This window comes from Nanorana parkeri, unplaced genomic scaffold, assembly GCF_000935625.1.
Source record: "Nanorana parkeri isolate BGI_ZX_2015 unplaced genomic scaffold, ASM93562v1 scaffold1329, whole genome shotgun sequence".
NCBI classification, from domain to species: Eukaryota; Metazoa; Chordata; class Amphibia; order Anura; family Dicroglossidae; genus Nanorana; species Nanorana parkeri.
The window spans coordinates 332,213-352,763 of NW_017307597.1; the positions used below are offsets into that span (position 1 = coordinate 332,213).

The window sequence follows — 20,551 nt, forward strand, 5'->3', positions numbered from 1 at the left end:
CTCATTTCCTATCTGCGTGGAGAACCATTTGCCTGGGCAGATACTTACCTCGAAAACGATGATCCAATCCTTGAGTCTCTGCCTGATTTTCTGCATGCCATGTCTCTTCTATATGAAGACACAAGCAAACAGCTCACAGCAGAAGCCACCCTACGCAGCCTCAAACAAGGTTCCCGGCCAGTGGAGGACTATATTGCTCAGTTCAAGCGCTGGGCCCGTGACACAGAGTGGAACGATATAGGCCTCAGGAACCAATTCAGATTAGGCCTTTCTGAATCGCTCAAGGACGAGCTTGCTTGTATAGAACTGCCAGCCACCTTAGAGACACTCATGCTCAGATCGATTGACATCGACCGCCGCCTCCGTGAGAGACGTGCGGAAAGAACCTCTGGTCAACCAACACCATCCCGCAAGTCCACTCCTATACAGGTAGAAGAGGCCATGGAGGTTGGTATGGTTTGAGGACCCTTATCCCAGGGTGAGAGGCTCCGCAGGCGCCAGAAAAACCTGTGTATGTACTGCTCTGCCCCAGAACATACAGTGGAGTCGTGCCCCTTAGTCAGAAGGAAGACCGAAGGTAAGCACTCACACCTCTGCAAGATGTTTCCTCCAAATCCTTCCCCAAATAACTACATCTTTGTTTCTTTAACCCTACAGTGGGAGCAAAACCGTATCCAAACTGAAGCCATGGTCGATTCAGGCTCTTGCGGAAATTTCATTGATGTAAATGTAGTCAACCGCAATAAAATCCTTACCCTAGCAAAAGAGTCTCCACTCGTGGTCACTTTCATTGACAGTACCACTCCACCCACAGGTCCTATCTCCAGGGAGACACAACCCATTCGCGTAACCACTCCACTGAATCATACTGAGTACCTTACCTTTGAGGTGATTCCATCCCCCAATTTCCCTGGTTGAAATTGCACCAACCTACCATTCTGTGGTCACAGAACGCTGTCAAACTTGATTCCCAGTATTGCCTGGAGGCCTGCTTCCCCCAAAACCCTTTATTACAGGTTGTGGCCTCATCAGTTCCCTCTCAATACAGGGAATTCTTAGATGTTTTCAGTAGTAAGGCCGCAGAATCTCTGCCACCACATAGGTCATATGACTGCCCTATCAACCTGCTTCCGGGTAGCTCTATACCCGTAGGCCGCATCTACCCGCTTTCTGCACCTGAGTTACAACATTTAAAACAGTATCTTGAAGACAACCTCAAAAAGGGTTTCATCAGCCCTTCTTCCTCTCCTGCAGGTTCAGGTATGTTCTTTGTAAAAAATAAAGACCATAGTCTGCGACCAATCATTGACTACAGAGCACTGAACAGAATCACCGTAATAAAAACGCTACCCCCTACCTTTAATACCCGAGCTGATAGAGAGATTAAGTACATCAAAGGTCTTTACAAAGCTCGATCTAAAAGGGGCGTACAATCTCATAAGAATCCGTTCTGGGGACGAATGGAAAACAGCTTTTCGCACTAGATACGGATTGTTCGAGTATAATGTCATGCCTTTTGGGTTGTGCAATGCCCCTGCCACTTTTCAAGCTTATATCAATGATATCTTCCGAGACCTCCTTGATGTATGCGTTGTGGTCTATCTAGACGATATTTTTATTTTTTCCAACAACCTCCAAGAACATCGGAAGCATGTTAGGTGGGTCCTATCTCGGCTCAGAACTCACAACCTTTATGCAAAGCTTGAAAAGTGTACATTCGAATCCCACACAATTCCTTTTCTCGGTTACATAATTTCACCTAACGGCATCGAAATGGGTAACTGCAAGGTCAACTGCATTATTAAATGGCCTGTTCCACAATCCCGGAAGGCCCTACAGAGGTTCCTGGGATTCGCTAACTTTTACCGAAAATTTATAAAAAGTTTCTCGTCAATAGTCAAGCCGTTGTCACAACTCACCAGCATCCACTCAAAATACTCTTGGACCCCTGAGGCCCAAGTAGCCTTCATGGAGCTCAAACAGAGGTTTTCGCCGCTCCCATATTGCGTCTTCCTGTTCCAGAATTACCTTACATCCTGGAGGTCGACGCATCAGACGTGGCCAATGGGGCTGTCCTATCCCAACGAGAGGTCCTCTCCTCCCCACTTCACCCTGTGGCTTTTTATTCAAGATCATTGACTTCCGCCGAACGGAACTACTCCATTGGTGGGAAAGAGCTGCTAGCCAAAAAGGCCGCTTTGGAACACTGGGGTCACTCCATTGGAGTGGGGAACGATTATTCCACCTAATCGAATAATCGCTTCCACAATCTGTCTCAAAGGACAGCTGAAGGACACCTTAGCAGCATTAGATGGCAATACCTCTCCTGACCTTCAGGAGGACCAGGAAGGATTGTTATACAAAGGTGACAAATTATACGTTCCCCCTTCTATGCAAGTTCCGGTCCTGAAGCTTCTCCATGATACTCCCCTTGCTGGCCATCCAGGCATGAATAAGTCTAGAGATTTTATCCAGCGCTACTTCTGGTGGCCCCAAATGACTAGAGACATCCGACAATTTGTATCTACATGCGAGATTTACTCCACTTGCAAATCATCCAAAGGTCGGCCATATGGGCTATTGGCAAACCTCCCAATTCCCGAGAATCCATGGGAGAAGGTCTCCCTAGACTTCATTGTTGAGCTACCGACTTCTAGGAATCATAATACTGTCCTAGTGGTAGTTGATCTATTCACCAAGATGAGCCATTTCATACCCTTAAAGGGGTTACCCAATGCCAGAGAGACGGCTGATGCCTTCCTTACCAAAGTAATTAAGTTACATGGAGTGCCGTACGTAGTCATCTCGGATCGAGGGGCTCAGTTCGTCTCTAGGTTCTGGAAAGCCATATGCACCCGGTTAGGGATTGACCAAGCCTTATCCAGCGCACATCACCCCCAGACAAATGTGCAAACGGAGAGGGTAAACCAGTGTCTGGAACAGTACTTACGCTGTCAATGTTCCTACCTCCAGGACGATTGGGTTGAATTACTGCCACTTGCAGAATTTGCCTACAACAATTCTACTAGCTCTTCCACCCAAACATCGCCCTTCCTTGCAAACTATGGGTTCCATCCCAAACCATTCCCAACATCCTTCCTGCCCACAAATCTCCCAGCTGCCAACGATTATCTACAAAGGATCCAACAAAACTACGACCTGATAAAAACCAATCTGAAAACCGCCCAAGACCGTCATAAGAAGTATTATGATCTCAGGAGGCGTGAACCCCCTAGCTACGTAGTCGGGGACCTTGTCTGGTTATCTACCAAGAATATTGCCCTCAAGACTCCCTCCAAAATGCTTAGTCGGCTCTTTATCGGACCATACCCTATAGAGAAAATCATCAACTCGGTGGCAGTCAGACTTACTCTACCACACACCCTAAAAGTACATCCTACATTTCATGTCTCACGCCTGAAGCCACAAAGGGCCAATACTTTTCAGGATAGATCACCTCCTGTCCCTCCACCTGTTGCTATTCAGGGGGAGCAGGAGTTCGAGGTGGAGCAAATCCTGGACGCCCGTTTCCACAGACGTAAACTGCAGTACTTAATCAGATGGAGGGGGTATGGACCCCAGGAGGACTCCTGGGAAAACCGAGAAGATGTACATGCTCCTAAATTGTTGAGGACCTTTCATTCCAGACACCCATCCAAACCTTCTCCGCACAGACTCCCGGGTGGGGTGTCCTTGAGGAGGGGGTACTGTCATGGATTCGCCCGGCGCGTTCCCTCGAAGGGCGATGTTTGGGTGGAAGAGCTAGTAGAGTCGTCTCCATGCTGACGTCACGCCCAGCTCCTCCCACACGGCGCGGCCCCGCTCGTAAAACCGCAGCTGTTTCGTTCACTCTGCGTTTTCTCTTGTTGTGGAGCGTCTAGTACCGAACAGTGAACCCGCCAGGTCTGCCCTGAACCTACACTCTCAGACACCCTGCTGTCTGGAGAGTGCTACGCCGCTGACACAACCATTGACCCGGATCAGAGGTCATGCATATCACTGTCACCAGGAAGCCTTCCAATTCCCCTCTAGTGTGAAACACTTCTAAGCTCAAGTACCTGGGTCTCATAAGACAAACATACCTTTGCTTCAGCTGTTTGGCATATCTGCACTCCTGTGATCTATGCGTGTTGGGGTTCAGTGGCATTATATATATATATGACTCTCCATAGTAAATAACTTAGCTATATAGACCAGTTAGACCACATGTGTTGTTAACTCAGTGTGCATACTCATTGCTGTGAACCTATCAAACCACCATCTGTTACAAGGTAGCAACTGCTCTTCCATAACAAGATATTGGTGATTGTGATGTTATTCAGTACTTGCTTAATAGGTATCACTCAGACTTAGTCAACCTTCCCCCGCACTCTAAATAACATACACCCTGTACTGGAGCCTCAACCCCACAGAAGTGTGTTAATAGGACAGGGTCAGGTGGCATATGATGCGTACGGTATCCCCGCCGCACTGAGTGTAACGGGGAACCGCCCTCTGAGCCACCTTCTCCTAAAAAAACCACCCCTCCAACTTCTGCAGCTGAGATCCAGCATAACTGGCCCCTGACAGCCAGCTCTTAAGGGCTTGCGCAAGAAAGCAAGCTTCTTTTCCCTTAGAATTTACCAATAGTGCTGGATATGTTCTTCCTTCCTCGACTTCGTCTAGCTCACATTTACTCAGTATGGACAGTAACATGTAAAATAGTTTTTGTTACAATAGTACCCTCAGGGAGGAGGGTCTTGGATAGTCAAGATTAGGCTGCAAACCACCTTATTACTACCATTTCACAGACAGCGTAGCGCTAAATCTCTCTCCCAGCATCTTCTAAAGGTTGTTGGATCCTTCCATCTAAATAGGACATACCGTATTTTTCGCTCCATAAGACACACTTTTTTTTCCCCCAAAAGAGGGGGAAAATTTGCCTGCGTCTTATGGAGCGAATACCTATCGCCTGACGCCCGGGACATGCAGTTCCGGGCGCGGGGCGGGTAGTTTTTTTTGGACATTCAGCCCTGCTCCTGACAAGCAGAGCTGAATGTACAGTGGGAGCCACTGCTCGTTTAATACAAGTGATCTAATTAGATCACTTGTTTTAAATCGAGCAGCGGCGGCGATCGTGTCCGCCCCCCGCCTTGGTTTTCGGGGTCCCCCGCCCCCATAGGAGCTCACCATAGAGCCCCTTGAGCAGACGAAGAACGTCGTTCTTCGCCTGCTCTGTGTGATTACGGAGACCGTGGCGCTGTAATCACAGCGCCACCTGTCTCAGCGGTCACTAACTGCAGCTTCTGTGACAGAATTTCTGTCACAGAATCCCTGCGTCCTATCGTCCGTAGCGTCTTATAGACCGCAAAACACGGTAATTGTTGCCAGTATTCCAGAATTAAGTTTTTGTTTCAGCTCATGCCTGAAATGTGAAAACAACAAAAAGGAGCGCAACTACCTGGAAGTTGCTATTAAAACGATTCTATAGAAATCTATGGTGGTATGTGTATGGAGAAGGGGAAGGACTCACTATTAAATGGAGGCGATGATGATCCTCTGATTGAAGAATGAAAGGGTTGTCTCATCATTGGGGGAGTTCTGTGTTCCCTGTGGAATAGTGGCTGGAACGGGAAATGTGAGTGAAACCTGATGGATACTGAAGCATTAGGCGGGAACTTAGATTACTAGCTGTCACTTTCGATGCATAGTTTCCCAGATGTGATTGGTGATGTACGATGGCTATCGTTCACATCTAGGCGGCATCGTTTTGCGCGTTCGTACGTGTGCGTCAGCGTGCGGTTATTTGCACGTTTATGCAAGTTTTGCACTTTGTGACGCGCATTTGTATGAGCGCACAATGGAGACGCACATTTTGACTGGCAGAAGAAACGTTACTTAAAAACGAGCACTAAAATGTGCCTCTGCCACACGTTTTCGGGCGTTTCCATTGAATTGTATAGGGCAAAAACGCGCTGTCCAAAGAAGCTCCTGTACCTTTTCGGGCATTTGGCATTTTCCTGCTGCCATTTTGCTCCTCAGATGTGAACAGGGGCCAGTGAAAATCATGTGATTTCTTGTGATGGGCGATTAAAAATACTTTTCCAACTGTTGAAAAACATAGGTGTGAAACCAGGCTTCAGGTGTGCTGCATTCCCCTTAGGCCAGGGGTGCCCATTAGGTAGATCGCGATCTACTAGTAGATCGCAAAGCGAATACTGCTAGATCGCGATCGGCTCACTGACCTGTGTCCTGTCCTCCCGCGGTGCTCGTGCGGCTGAATGTGACCAGACGCTGCAGGCGGGAAGGAGAGAGGAGACTAGGAAAGCTGCTGCAGTGAAGGTAAGAAAAGACAGACAGGAGAGAGACAGCAGAGAAAGTGAGAGAAGAGACAGCAGATAGAAATAGGGGAGAGAGCGCGAGGAGAGAGAGAAGAAAGGGCTGGGTCACACCACAAAGTTTGCGTTCCAGAGTGTTCGGCCTCTAGAACGCATTGGAACGCAAGCCGGGTGGCTCACTGCGTTCAGGAGTGGGAGGCGGCATGGCGGTGCATTGAATTCAATGGCTCCACACCCGGAATTCCGGAATCTGTCTTGGTGCGGCGATTGTACTGGGGGCGTGGCTTCCGTGCCATTGACTTCAATGTATTACCACGCACCCTCCCTGAATGCAGGTGCTTTTTCGTTGGTAGATCTCATTGAGCTCGTCATTTGAAAAGTAGATCTCCAGACGAAAAATTGTGGGCACCCCTGCCTTAGGCTATACACTCATGAACTCGGCAGCCAAGAGGCATGATTACTGATCTCCTTCAGTTTGTGAATGAACACAGGAGAGCCCAGTACTGATCACTTCCATGTTTAATATTAGTGAGTTCTGGGCAGCGGAGGAGAATGATATAGGGGTTGTGTCCCCCCCGATATTTTTATGACAAAGGGAAAACATAAGGGGTTTGTTTAGATCCCTGATAATTCTCCAAAGAGGACCTGTCACAATTGGTGTGTATACTGTCACCAGGGGACCTGGGACTGGACCCTCAAGCAGGTGAGTCTGTGGGGAGCAGCACCAGAGAGGATGTGAGTACTGCAGACAGAGATGCATTTAATAAAAAAATAAAAGCAGCTGGAGTCTAGTTTTTTTTAAAAGAAGCATTCGGGGCAGTAGAAAACCTAACCCTTGCATTGAGGTTACCCCTGTGCTGCAAGGGTTAAGTGCTATAGATGCATGATGGAATTTGTAGCTCCACCACGGCTGGACGGCTGGAGTTTGCCCACCATGATCTATCATTTAAAATAACAATGATATTATTATTATACAGGATTGCTATAGCGCCAACAGTTTGCGCAGCGCTTTACAATATAAGGAAGACAGGCCCTGCCCGTAAGAGTGTACAATCTTAAAGGGAGGGTCAAGTGATACATGAGGAGGTAGCTGTGTGGGGATTAATATATTCATTTGAACTGGCTGCTAGACTGGTCTCTGCAGCCTATCTCCCCCTCCGCTGTGGAGGCCTAAGAAGACTGTATTGGACGGTAGGGTGCCGCAGGACAGTCCATCATTGGAACAGAGGGGGAGGTAGGCTGCAGGGACCAGTCTAACAGCCAGATGGGACTGAAGATGGGTGAGTATATCATCGTTATTTTTGGCCCTAGACCAAAACGAACAGTTAACCCTTGCAGTTCCTTGGCTACACAATCTGATTGTACAATCATATAGATTTTCCAACCCTATGAAATATGAGGACAAATCTAAACAATGCATTTGACTTGTATCCAATCGGGCATGACATAGTTGATTGTAGATCTAAAGGAGACTATACAATCAGGTTGTATAGTTTATGGTGTTCATCCAAATCTCTTTTAGGTAAGCCCACAGATGTAAAAATGTGATTTGCATATTATATCCCAGACCAGTGAGGGGGATGCACCGTCACAGCTCCCATATCTCACGGACACGTCACCACTCTGCCAGGAATTCTCCAACAGGCAGGAGATTCCTTGGTGACGTCACTGCTCGTGGTTTAGGGAAGGGGACCCCGGGAAGACGCCCCGCCTTCTCCCCGGAACCGGCTCCTCCCCCTCCCCCAGTCACATGAGTCTCGGCTCCATGCAGAAGATCCAGCGCTTCTGTGGCAGCACCATGGCGGGGAGCAGCGGAGGGATGTCCCTGGCACCGCTCACAGCGCACAAAACGCCGTGCTAAAGGCTGCAGCCCGGGTGGGCTATGTGTCAGCACCATCACCATGGCTCTCCTGCACAGGCTGTTCAGCAAGAGAGGACACAGCTGTCCATCCGGCAGAGGTACCAAGGAGAAAGCCGCATTCAGGTGATTACTGGATCTATCCCCCCACCTCCTCTATATCATGTGTGAGATGGCAGGGCTGGGGAAGAAGGGTTGACCATAGAGAGGTTATCACTGGGATAAACCAGCTACATGTCATCAGATCCCTTCTATACTCTGCATGCCGACATATGTCACAGTGAGAGCAGGGAGGGTGGTAACCTATAGCAACCAGCCCACTTTATGTATTGAAGATGAAAGGAGAACTATGGGGTCAGTGTTTTTCCCCATAGTTCTCCTTAGGGTAACGGGAGGACACAAACTTGCGTCCTCCCGTCACCCTAAGCTCAGTATACCGCGAGCTACAGCTCACGGTATACTGAGACGCCGGAGCGGATCCCGACGTAGATGACGGGATCCGCCCAGCTGCGTGAGTGACAGCTGGCTCTGCCTATCTAGAGGCAGAGCCAGCTGTACCTGCCCCCTCCCCCATCCGTTCCGCCAGTCAGCGCTGGCAGATCGGAGAGGGGAATCCAGCCCCTCTGCCGTTACAGGATCGAGAGAAGTGGAAGGGAGGCTGCCTTCTCTGCAAATTTTGTCTCTTTACAATTGCTGCAGGTACAAAACAATGCCTGTTTCAGTCAGCTGAGAACTCATTCCAAGCAGTGTTATCAGCTCTGCCCAGTTTTCTTTTGTGGACTACAGAACACCTCACCTTAGGTTATAAAGAGTAGGATAGGGGGTGGTGTTCTGTAGTGTCTTAACTATCAGGCCAGAATGATGCAGTGGAAGGTCCTGACAAAACATAATTTACTGAAAAAACTCTTCTTGCAATTTTGCTGCAGTTTCCTGCTAGTAAATCTGTATTTTAAAGTGTAAGTGAACACCTTTTAAGTTTTTATAGTAGAGTGAATAAGACCTCATTTACATGGGGGGCAGACTTTTACTGGCCTCTGAAAAACTCTGCCGTGGATTGCTTTTCAGAGCACTGTGTTCAGGAGGCAATATTGCTGTCTCTTAAATGCCTGTTGTGCATGTGTACAAATCTGAGCGACTGCCACGTTATGTTTTAGCCGGTCAGGCAAACCAATAGAAGACATGGCAGGTTCAGTTGTGCAACATTCTCCATATCTCGCTCTATGGGCAGATCAGATATTATAGACAGTTACCCTGTTGTGCCCAAATTGTTAGGAAATTGTGTTGGGTTTGTGCACACCATTTATTTTTATGTTTCTGTTTTCACTTTTATTATACAACCATTCGCGCCTATAGATTAACACATTGCATTCAGAATACCATTGCTTTGAATGGTTCTCCTTCAGATATACAGTGCATCAATGTATGTTTGTTAAACATAAAGTTTGTGTTTTTATATATATTTTTTTAAACTGAAGGGCCCATTAAAGGCCATGAAAGCTCACGGTACAGTGTAGTTAAAGGAGAACTATGAGGGGGGTGCTTTTCACTCACCTCATAGTTCTAGCCGACCTGTGACAATGAAACTGTCACAGGTCGGCTCAATAGATCGGGAAGTGAGCGAACACATACCGGCGTTCGCTCACTTCTCAATCCTGTCACTGCTCTCTGCTGTGGCAGGGGAGGGACTGGATTCCCCCCTCCCTCCAGCGCTGACTGGCGGAACGGACGGGGGGAGGGGGCGGGTACAGCTGGCTCTGCCTCTATATAGGCAGAGCCAGCTGTCACTCACGCAGCTGGGCGGATCCAGACATAATTGTCGGGATCCGCTTCAGCTGCGGCGTCTCAGTATACCGCGAGCTGTAGCTCCCTATATACTAAGCTTAGGGTGACGGGAGGACGCTAATTTGTGTCCTCCCGTTACCCTAAGGAGGACTATGGGGAAAAGCCCTGACCCCATAGTTCTCCTTTTAAGCATGCAGACAGGTCTGAAATCTATTCATAAACCATGTATCGTGTATTGCAGCATAGGTTTTGCTTTCCTTGATGTCCTAGTATCACTGCCTAGAGAATGGAGGAAAATGTGTGTCTGCTGACCCATGGATCAGTGCACTGATGAGCTGTAATCCAAGGATGGCATTGATGGAAATAGCTGACTAAGAAGTTGTAGTGTGAAATGATACATGCTGTGATGTGCAAGCTCTCAGTTTTGTTGTCGCTGTACTAGAGGAGAACATCTTAAAGAAAAATATATAGGCTGCCATTGCTGACCTCCTCCTGGCAGCTGTGCTGATGAAACTTTAATATGTTCATTTAAAAAAACAAGCTTCGAGCAGATAGTCAGACCTGGTGATCTGCATAGTTCTAGATCAGTGACTTAAGCTGCCCATACACTGTAATATTTTATTTTCAAAGAAAATATAATCGATTACTCAATCAATGATTACGAGTGTTGATCGAGTAATCGCACGCGGTCAGAATACCCGAACAGAGCTGGCATCGTTGGGTATCTTCTCTGTACATTTTGAAGATTTTCTGACCGTCTCCTTCGATCAGCTGATTGAGGGATGCCGGCTCAAAAGGTGCAGACGGCAACATCCAATGTGCGAATTTGGGCCAGTTCATTAAGAACCACCCGAAATTCGCACAGTGTATGGCCTCCTTTACGGTGTTGGGGGCACTGGGTTAGCATAAAAGCCAGGCAGCCAGCTTTGGAATAGCTAGCATCAATGGAATCCTGCATGTTGCTTTTGTCAAAGGTTTCCTGTCATTGCAGATGTAAGGTTGCCGTTGTCGTGAGGCAAGAACAAGATATGTTGGATAAGTTGTGCTGTAAAGGTAAAAGTCCACCTTTTTGGAATTTTATCAAAACCGGAGCAGTTGCCCATTGTAACAAGTCGGCTTCAATCTTTCATTTTCAAAGCTTCACTGAAGAGAGAAGCTGATCGGTAACTGTGGGATTCTGCTCCGGATTCCGGAGCCAGTAAAGCAAAAGCATTGCAATCACGATCAGTGGATTGCAGATGCAATGCTCTGGCTCCTGCAGATTCTCCCTGCTGTCCATGTCTGTGACATGGTACAGGCATTCAGTAACATGGACTACAAGCGTGGTGATGTCACTGCACTTGTATTCCAGTCCCTCTGACGCAGTGGCTAATGGGACGCATAGTTTCTCCATTCAAAGAACCTATGAAAGGTCTGTAAATGAATGGCATGGTTGTGTGGGCGAAGCCATGCACAGCTGCGCCATTTTCAAATTCTAACAGCCTGTGGGGAGAAGAACTCTGCGTATCAGGTAATGGGTGGTGGATGTGACCATGTTCCACTCTGAATATGGATGGATCTCAGGAGCCACTCAAATGTACCTGACAACTTCATGTATTTGTCTCTCTAGTCAAGCCATTTTGCCCAGGGACAGTGACCCATTTTCGTTTTTCCTCCGCTATCCTGACTTGTCCTATGTAGATGGAAGTTGGTCTGATAATAGTTTTTAGTTTATTCTCATCAGATAACAAATCAATGTGATCCATTCACCTGCTCAGGTATTTCCCACACAAAGGCTGGTATTGTTTTTTTCCATCAGCCAAAAACCACCAGGAGCTGATCACAGCCATCACACTGTACCAGTGAATAATGTCCTATTACCGATGACACAACTTTATTTCCTCTTTGAGCAGGAACTCCTAATCTATCCGGAAACAAATATAGAGTATTATTATTTTACAACAATTGAGTAGTGTATGAAGCAGGCACAGCTTACTCCAGGGCACCAGGCATTGGTGGGTTGAAATTTTTTTTTTTTCCAGTTCCTTGTTTTAGTGTCTTTATAAAGATGTTCCAGCTCCATTTAACCCTTTTGTGACCAGAGCTCATTGATGCCCTAGATTATTCAATATAGATCCACGCTATGGGGGACCAATATAATCTAAACAGCTGCTGTGCTGTAGTTGTATTCACCAAACCAAGTATATGCAGTAGGGGTGCCCCGATACTTTTTGAGTATCAATGCCGATACTTGGCATTTTCATGAGAACTACCAGGGCTGCAGCGGTTGCAGCTGGGACCTGGCTCTGGGGCTCCACCACTGTCCTGAAATCATTAGTCGATATTATTTTAGGAAAACTGTCACATGACAATAAACAAAAATGTATCATTGCTTGTAAGTACTTGGGCAAGTATCAGTACTTGTACTTGCAAAACTGGTATAGGTGTATCCCTTTATTTATAAAAACAAAATTATACATTAAAACAGAGATGTACAAATCCCAGGAGCTCCCTGTGCTCCTTACAAATGACAACTGCCTCCTAACTTTTGAATTTTTCTCTAGTCTAGTCTTGGAGCTCAAATTATCTGTACATGTACTTGTACCGAGTACGGTACTTGGTATCGGTGCATCCCTACTATACACTATATGAATGTGCACTATGCTAATTCTAACACAATATACTTTAAATGAAAAAAAAACATTAATCAGCATAAATCAAACAATCAATCAAAACTTCTATATCACCAGGATGTAACAAAAAATATGAAATCAGATTGTGACCAACTCCTATCATTCAGCCAAAATTGATTCTGTGCTTATAATGTCTATTACTAAAAATATATTGTGCTCCTAAAAGCCACAAAAAAGATTGAAAATTGTCCAAGTAAAAATCCAGTAGGTCCAAACAATTATTCAATCTCTATATAATCTGTGCTCTTTGCCACATTTTCCATTGGGATTTTTTCATGTTTCACATACATTTTTTTGATTCACCAAAGAATTCCCCCATTATCAATGATTAGGATAATTTATAATTGTTCACGTTTTATTATTCACTTTATATTAGGTATGAGGATTTGCTAATAATCTCATCCATAACACTGCTTATCTAGTTTTAGTCTATTTAGTCACCTTTAGCGCTGTGTTAACACTCCTAAAATTATTCAATCTCCGCTGTGCGTATCACAATTGCTCTCCCATGAACTTTTTGCACACTCACCAGATCATCATGACCAATCGGCGGGTCTTAATCAGCATGAGAACGTTGGATTGGGAACAATATCCACATTGAACCTGATGTCTTCCCTAATCGCTTCTCATCATCCACGGCTCAGATAAACATATCCACCATACCATCTTCCAGAAAGAAATAAACGCTCATAGTGTAGTAAGTTAAAAAATAGTTTGTTAAAACAATTATATCTACTTGTCCTTGCGCAATGATGTCACCAAAGCCCGCCCTAACGCGTTTCATTGCTGGGGACTTTCTCAAAGAGCGATGCTTAAACAAATGCTGGTATCGGAGCGTCACTAAATATACTTGCATGTCCATCTCCTTTTTGACCCCAAGCGCAATATAGAGGAGATAATTTAAGGAAAGGACTTTAACCCTTTGATTAAATGGCAGGTATAAGTTTATTATTAAACCGCAGGGCGTATAATCAATTTTGTTGTAGTATGGGTAGTAGCCTTCCTTCTGTAGCAAAGCATGGAGTCTTTCTATAAACTATCTTGATTAACCCAGGAAAAGATGCTGTCCCTTTGGATTCATCCTATACCAAAGGTGCCTAAAAAGAAATCGCCCACTTCCCTCTTCAATCAGACCTGCAGCTGACTATGTTTGTCTTCTCAAAAGTGCCTTCTAGCCATGTGACTTAGTCTTGTTTTGGTGACAACCTGGTCTAGGGAATATAGTTCACCAGGCCACATTTGCAGGAAAGAGCCATCATCTGGACCTAGAGACACTGAACCTGCCATGGTTTCCCATACGTCTTCCAGAAGAGCTGGTGAGAGGCTCCACCCCTTTTATTAGGAAACGCTGTTGTTTTAAAAGGTCCGCCTCTCCCTTAGCTCCTCAGTTTTTTGTGTTTCCACCGTCAGGGGGGCATGTCACCGGAACGGTGAGGGAGCCTCTCTGAGGTATGGAGGTTTTGTTCCCTCTCGGTTTTTTTTATCAGTCTATTGTCTCCTCGCTCTAGAAATTGAGAGTTAGGACTTACCGGTAACTCTATTTCCATTAGTCTTCCAGGACAGCATCACAAGATGGAATCTCCTCCCACAAACACTGAAAACACGTCACCCAAACCTTAAAAGATCCGCCTCTCCTCCAGTCCCTCAGTCATCACGAGAACCGAAGACAAGGCACACACAAGCAATACTACCACATTACATCAATACAACAAGCATCAATGGGCGGGCGGCTGCTGTCCTGGAAGACTAATGGAAATAGAGTTACTGGTAAGTCCTAACTCTGAATTTCCCATAATGTCTTCCAGGACAGCATCACGAGACGACAACCAAGAACTTACCAATTTGGGCGGGACCACAGCTTGTAGTACCTTCCTTCCGAAAGCTTTATCTCCTGCAGTACTGAGATCCAAGCAATAATGCTTTGCGAAGGTGGAAAAATTCGACCATGTTGCCGCCTTACAAATCTGTTCCGGTGTAGCACCAGCTCTTTCGGCCCAGGAAGTTGCTAAGGCTCTAGTTGAATGTACAGTCACCAGAGAAGGAGGAGGAACATTTAAAGGAGAACTATGAGGTAAGTGCTTTTCACTCACCTCATAGTTCTAGCCGACCTGTGACAATGAGACTGTCACAGGTTGGCTCAGTAGATCGGGAGGTGAGCAAACACATACCAGCGTTCGCTCACCTCTCGATCCTGTCACGGCTCTCTGCCATGACAGGGGAGGGGCTGGATTCCCCCCTCCCCGCTCCGATCCTGGCGGAACGGACGGGGGAGGGGGCGGGTACAGCTGGCTCTGCCTAGGTAGGCAGAGCCAGCTGTCAGTCACGCAGCTGGGTGGATCCAGACATAATTGTCAGGATCCGCTGAGGCCCCTTAGTATATTGTGAGCAGCAGCTCGCGGTATACTGCGGCGTCTCAGTATAGCTCGCGGTATACTGAGCCTTGGGTGACAGGAGGATGCTAGTTTTTGTGTCCTCCCGTTACCCTAAGGAGAACAATGGGAAAAGCCTTAACCCCATAGTTCTCCTTTTAAAACACCATAAGCTTCCAAGATGGCCTGCCTCAACCACCTAGCTAAAGAGGATTTAGAAGCCTGTCTCCCCTTGGATTTACCCGAGAACAGTACAAAAAGTGAGTCAGACCTCCGAAACCTTCAAGTATTGGAGTAAACAACGTCTGACATCCAAACAGCTGAAACTAAACTCCCTGCTACCCACTGGTTTCGAACAGAACGTAGGTAACACAATCTCCTGCAGCCTGTGGAATTCTGAAGCGACTTTAGGCAGAAAATCCGGGTCTGTCCTAAGGCCCACTCGATCCTCAAAAATAGACAGAAATGGTTCCTTAATAGCTAGGGCCTGCAGCTCACTTACCCTACGGGCTGAAGTAATGGCTACAATAAAACACTGTCTTCAAGGTAAGGTTCCTAAGAGAGACCTCATCCAAGGGTTCAAAAGGAGCGCCTGTGAGTCCCTGCAGTACCGTAGTCAAATTCCATTGGGGAACTGAACGGACCACCACTGGTCTAATCCTTCCAAGGGCCTTGAAGAACCTAGCTATAAGCTGGTTTTTAGCTAGCGACACCTGCAGAAAAACACTGAGTGCTGACACCTGGACTCTCAGAGTACTAAGTGCCAGTCCCATATCGGCCCCCTGCTGTAGAAAATCTAAAATGGCTGGGACTCCAAAATCTCTGTGATTACGAACCTTCCATGAACTGAACGTCTTCCATACCTTACCGTATATTTGTCGCGTTACTGGTTTACGACTAAACAGAAGCGTATTGATTACCCTAGTGGACAGACCACTGGCCCTCAAAATGTCTTCCTCAGATAAAAGGCTGTTAATTTGAACCTGAGGATGCAGCACCGGTCCCTGCTAAATTAGATCTGGTCTGGGTGGCAGGATCCAAGGTGAGCGATCCGTGAGTGAGAGCAATAGGGTAAACCCAGGCTCTCTTCGGCCAGTATGGTGCAATCAACACTAGCTCCCTCTCCTCCAACATGAACTTTTGAAGTACCCTTGGGATTAGATGGAACGGGGGAAAAGCGTAACATAGGGGAAATTCCCACGGGTTTGACAGCGCATCCACCGCCAGAGCGGTATCTCCCTGATGGAGGGAAAAAACCTGCCTCAGTTTTGTATTTTCCTGAGTGGCAAAAAGATCCACCACTGGAAGACCCAATGCCCCGTCCTGCAGTATCTGATGCCGATACTGGGTTCCCTTCAGGTGTATGGTAAACAAACACGCCAGATTTGTTTACGACCAGGAAAATATTTCCTTGGCTAGAAGCTGAAGTTGGCAGCTTCTTGTGCCCCCTTGCTTGTTCAGATAAACCACTACCATGATGTTGTCTGAAAGAACCAAAAGATGGTGTCCCTTCAACGTGCATTCGCGACCGCCTTTAGTTCTCTCCAATTGGAGGCCCTCCTAGACTCTTCTAGAGACCAGCGACCCTGTGCTAATCTTTCCCCAACATGAGCTCCCCATCCCCACACACTGGCATCGGTGGTCAACCGTACCGATGCCTGAAAAATCCACTCCAGACCTGTGGGTGAGTTCTCCACCACCACAAGCTTCTCTTTACTGAAGGGGGGGGGGGAATTGTCTAACCCGTCCTGCGAGCAATTCCAATTCCTCAGAAAAAAACTGTTGCAGAGGTCTCTGATGAGACCGAGGCCACTTCACTGCAGACAGGCAAGCGTTCATGAGCCCTAGGACCGACGACACCCCTCTTAGTGACACTGGCTGACTGACCGCCGAGGAGACCTTCACCACTTTCTCCCGAGGAAGGAAAATCTTCTGCTTGGAATCTAAGATGTACCCCAGATAAGTAATCACCTGAGAAGGCTCCAGGTTGGACTTCTGAAGATTTAAAATCCACCCTAGTTATACTAAATCTTTCTGAAGCTGACCGGCAGATGTTGCTGACAGGAGGATATCGTCCAGGTAAGGAATGATATTGATCCTCTCAATCGCAATGGAACCAGGGCCTCCCCCAACACCTTCGAAAAAATTTGAGGTGCCGAAGAGAGACCAAATGGAAGAGCCCTGAACTGGGAGTGGTAAACATTTGGACCTATTCTTACCGCTAACCGGAGAAACTGCTGGAAAGCTTGATGTATTAGGATATGGAGATAGGCATCTCTCAAATCCAGAGACGCCATGTATGCTCCCGGTTGCAAAATGTTTCTGATAGAAAAAATTTCCTCCATTCTGAACCTCTTGTACTTTATGACCACATTCAGAGGCTTTAAATTCAGTATCAACCGATACTGGCCAGAGGGTTTTAATACCAAAAAAAACATGAGAGTAAAAACCCTTTTTTTCCTCCAGAGCCGGAACTCTGGAAATGACCCTTTGGTCCACTAGATCTCCCAGTAAAAGACACAGAGTTCTTGACTTTACTTCCTGACGCGGGAGGGGCGTGACCAGAAACCGTGTGGGAGGCATAGCACTTAACTCCAGCTTGTAGCCTTCCCTGATCAGGCTTAGTATGAACCTGTTGGAGTTAATCTTCAACCACTGAGGGAAGAATTCCTCCAATCTTCCTCCCACTGGAAGCAGACAGTCACTGGGGCTTTGGCTGAGGCTGGGAGGGTGTGTTAAACAGAATCCCACCTCCTACGTTTCTGTCCCGTCCAATGCTTCTTGGGTTTATCCCCTTAATTTTCCTGAGGTCTACTCTTCTGATTCCAAAAAAAATTCCGAAAAGGCTTTCTTTTTTGAGGAAAGGCCTTCTTATCAGCTGTTCTCTCTAGAATATTCTCTAACTCTGCCCCAAAAAGCAAGTCACCTGAAATGGGGAGATTACATAACCTCAGCTTTGAGGCGGCATCCCCTCCCATGCCTTTAACCACAAGGCCCTGCGGGAAGAGTTAATAAGACCCGATGATCTAGCAGTCATCCTTACGGATTCCGCTGAAGCATCTGCAATGTAGCCCACAGCCTTGAAGAGCACAGGCAGTGACTCCAAGAGTTGTGCCCTCGGGGTACCTGCCAGCAAATGTGTCCTAAACTGCGAGAGCCAAAACTCCAAGTTCCTGGCCACACATGTGATAGCCAGTGCAGGCTTAAGGTTAATTGAAGAAGAGTCCCATGCTCTTTTAAAAAGAACCTCAATCTTTTTATCCATGGTGTCTCTCAAAACCCCCATGTCCTCCAAAGGCTAAGTCAGATTTCTTGGACACCTTAGCTAAAGGAGCATCCAGCTTTGGTGATTTGTTCCACACCAAGGCTGGATCCTCATCAAAAGGAAACCTCCGCTTGAGGTTTCCCGACTTTAATGGCTTTTTCTCAGGCTCAGCCCATTCCTTGAGAATATTCTCTGACCCAAATTTAAGTCATTAAGGTCATGTCTGGATAACTGCACCTGTACTTCCTGGATCTCTAATGTGCTATAGATTGCTGTAAGCAGATCATCCACATCCTCTAAAGATAATTTATACCTGGAAGAGCTAGGAACATCATTCATGGCACTCAATTCCTCTGATGACGAACCACCATGAGAAGGACCAGGCTCGCTGAGTAGAAAAAACAGAAGCAGAAAAAGGCACAGGGGCAGGTGCAACGGTAGGAGCTGGAGCTCTGAAACCTTCCAAAATAGATCTAAAGGAATTAAAAGTAGTAGACCATTCCTCAACTGAAGCTAATAGGTTGCTACAAGCTGCAGGGGATTCCTCCCTAAGAAGACCCTCAATACACTTCTGACATAAGGTTTTAACACCTGAAAGAAAACAACCAAGGAGCCATTAACTACTGTTCACTACTCAGGATTAACAGAGTGCCCCTCAACACCAAAGCATCCAACACCAAGGGACTCCAGGTGGAGAAAATAAAATTCAGAGGTAACAGGGAGGTAAGATACATACAACATCTTCCATACCTGAGCCGGGCTGGTGCTTGGAGGACCGGAATCCGCAGTCACTTTGAGCTGCAAAGGTAACCCAGGATCCATGTCAGCAGAACCTCAGAAAAGGATCTTGCCAGCGTCTCTGTCACTACTGAGATCCACGCTGTATTAGCACCGCCAGAGCCCTCCCCTTCCTCCTGCGCCGAAAACGAGGCTTGGGACGACAAGCCCGGTGCCCGGAAATGACGTCACCCGCACCGGAAGTGACGAACACGGCCACCCGGTCTGGCCGTGGAACATTTCCCGGGGCCATGAGAAGCGGACAGACCCCCTCTAACGGTCCACCGATCCTCCTAACCCAGCCAAGGGGGTTTCGCCATCCCGGTCCCGGCCCTCCCTGGGCACTGAAGCAGAAAGGGAAGCCAGTTCTAACTGCTGACAGAGCTGGGAGAATCACTGGGGCTCACAAACCGGTAGGAATCCTACCCACACCGATCTGCTCTACAGGGGCAGCTTAGAGAAAAAGACTTCCCGGGCAGCATCACCACATGGAAGCCCCTCTCAGCATTCTGTGACGCGCTCCCCAGCTTGACTGAGGAAACACTAAAGACTGAGGGACTGGAAGAGAGGCGGATCTTTTAAGGTTTTGGTTGACGTGTTTCCTGTGTTTGGGGGAGGAGATTCCATCTCGTGATGCTGTCCTGGAAGACGTTATGGGAAATGTATATAAGAAGGTCATGACTTATCAAAAACAGGTAGTCCTAACTTGGGAATGTCTGTGTCCTTGGAAGGATGAATAGGATGGAGCACCTAATTATTTGTGTGATTTCTGGTGCTTCATTAAGGCCTCAGAATTTTCCTTCTGATCGTTAATTAGTGGGGGCAGGAGTTTGTATACCCATTTGGCCAACAGAAAATGGAACATGTGCTTGGTTTTCCTACTTGCTAACTGATAGTGGGAAAACCTCTGTAGACTTGGGCAGTTAGAGTGTTGGCTCAGTCTTACCACACTCAGGATGCCCCATTAACCTATACAGCCTCATAGTTAAGGATACAATGAGGCTGTATAGGTATGAGTAGTGTGGAGCAGACAATACTGGTGGAATTGCTGGAGTGTAGAGGCAGGCAATGCTAGCAGTAACTCATGGGGGGTGGTAGGGGCAGATTTGATCTCCCTCAGCTCCTTTCCCACTAGCATCTGTTGGCACTGGGATACATGGGATCGTCCTCTGATCTAGCATAGAAATGGTTTTATATTTGGAGTGGGCTTCACACCTGATGATTCATTATCATATTCAGTGGTTTGTCTGTTTTTATATGTATGTTAACTTAAGCTACCTCTTGCATGTGGTCTGCGAAATGTTCCCTTTGACCATTTTGATGTTTGCCAAACATGCTAGCCTGTTTTATGTAGGTGATAGGTTGCATTTAGGAAAGAGGAATAGCTGCTTAATAATTACAAAGCACAGACTCTGTTTGCTCAGAGTTCTGTACATCATCCAAATTCAGCAACGGTCAACATAACAAGTAGAAAATATCTAGCACCCAGTGATATTGGGATATATTCAAGA

General features: G+C 46.8%; 1 protein-coding gene across 1 annotated transcript in view; it reads left to right on the plus strand.

The window, feature by feature from the left end:
• The first annotated feature begins 8,073 nt into the window (after nt 1-8,073).
• FNIP2 (folliculin interacting protein 2) overlaps nt 8,074-20,551 on the plus strand; it is a 64,057-nt gene continuing 51,579 nt past the window's right edge. Inside the window, exon 1 of the mRNA XM_018569397.1 lies at nt 8,074-8,301. Coding sequence (XP_018424899.1) covers nt 8,219-8,301 — 83 coding nt within the window. The 5' untranslated portion in view covers nt 8,074-8,218. The remainder of the gene's footprint in view (nt 8,302-20,551) is intronic.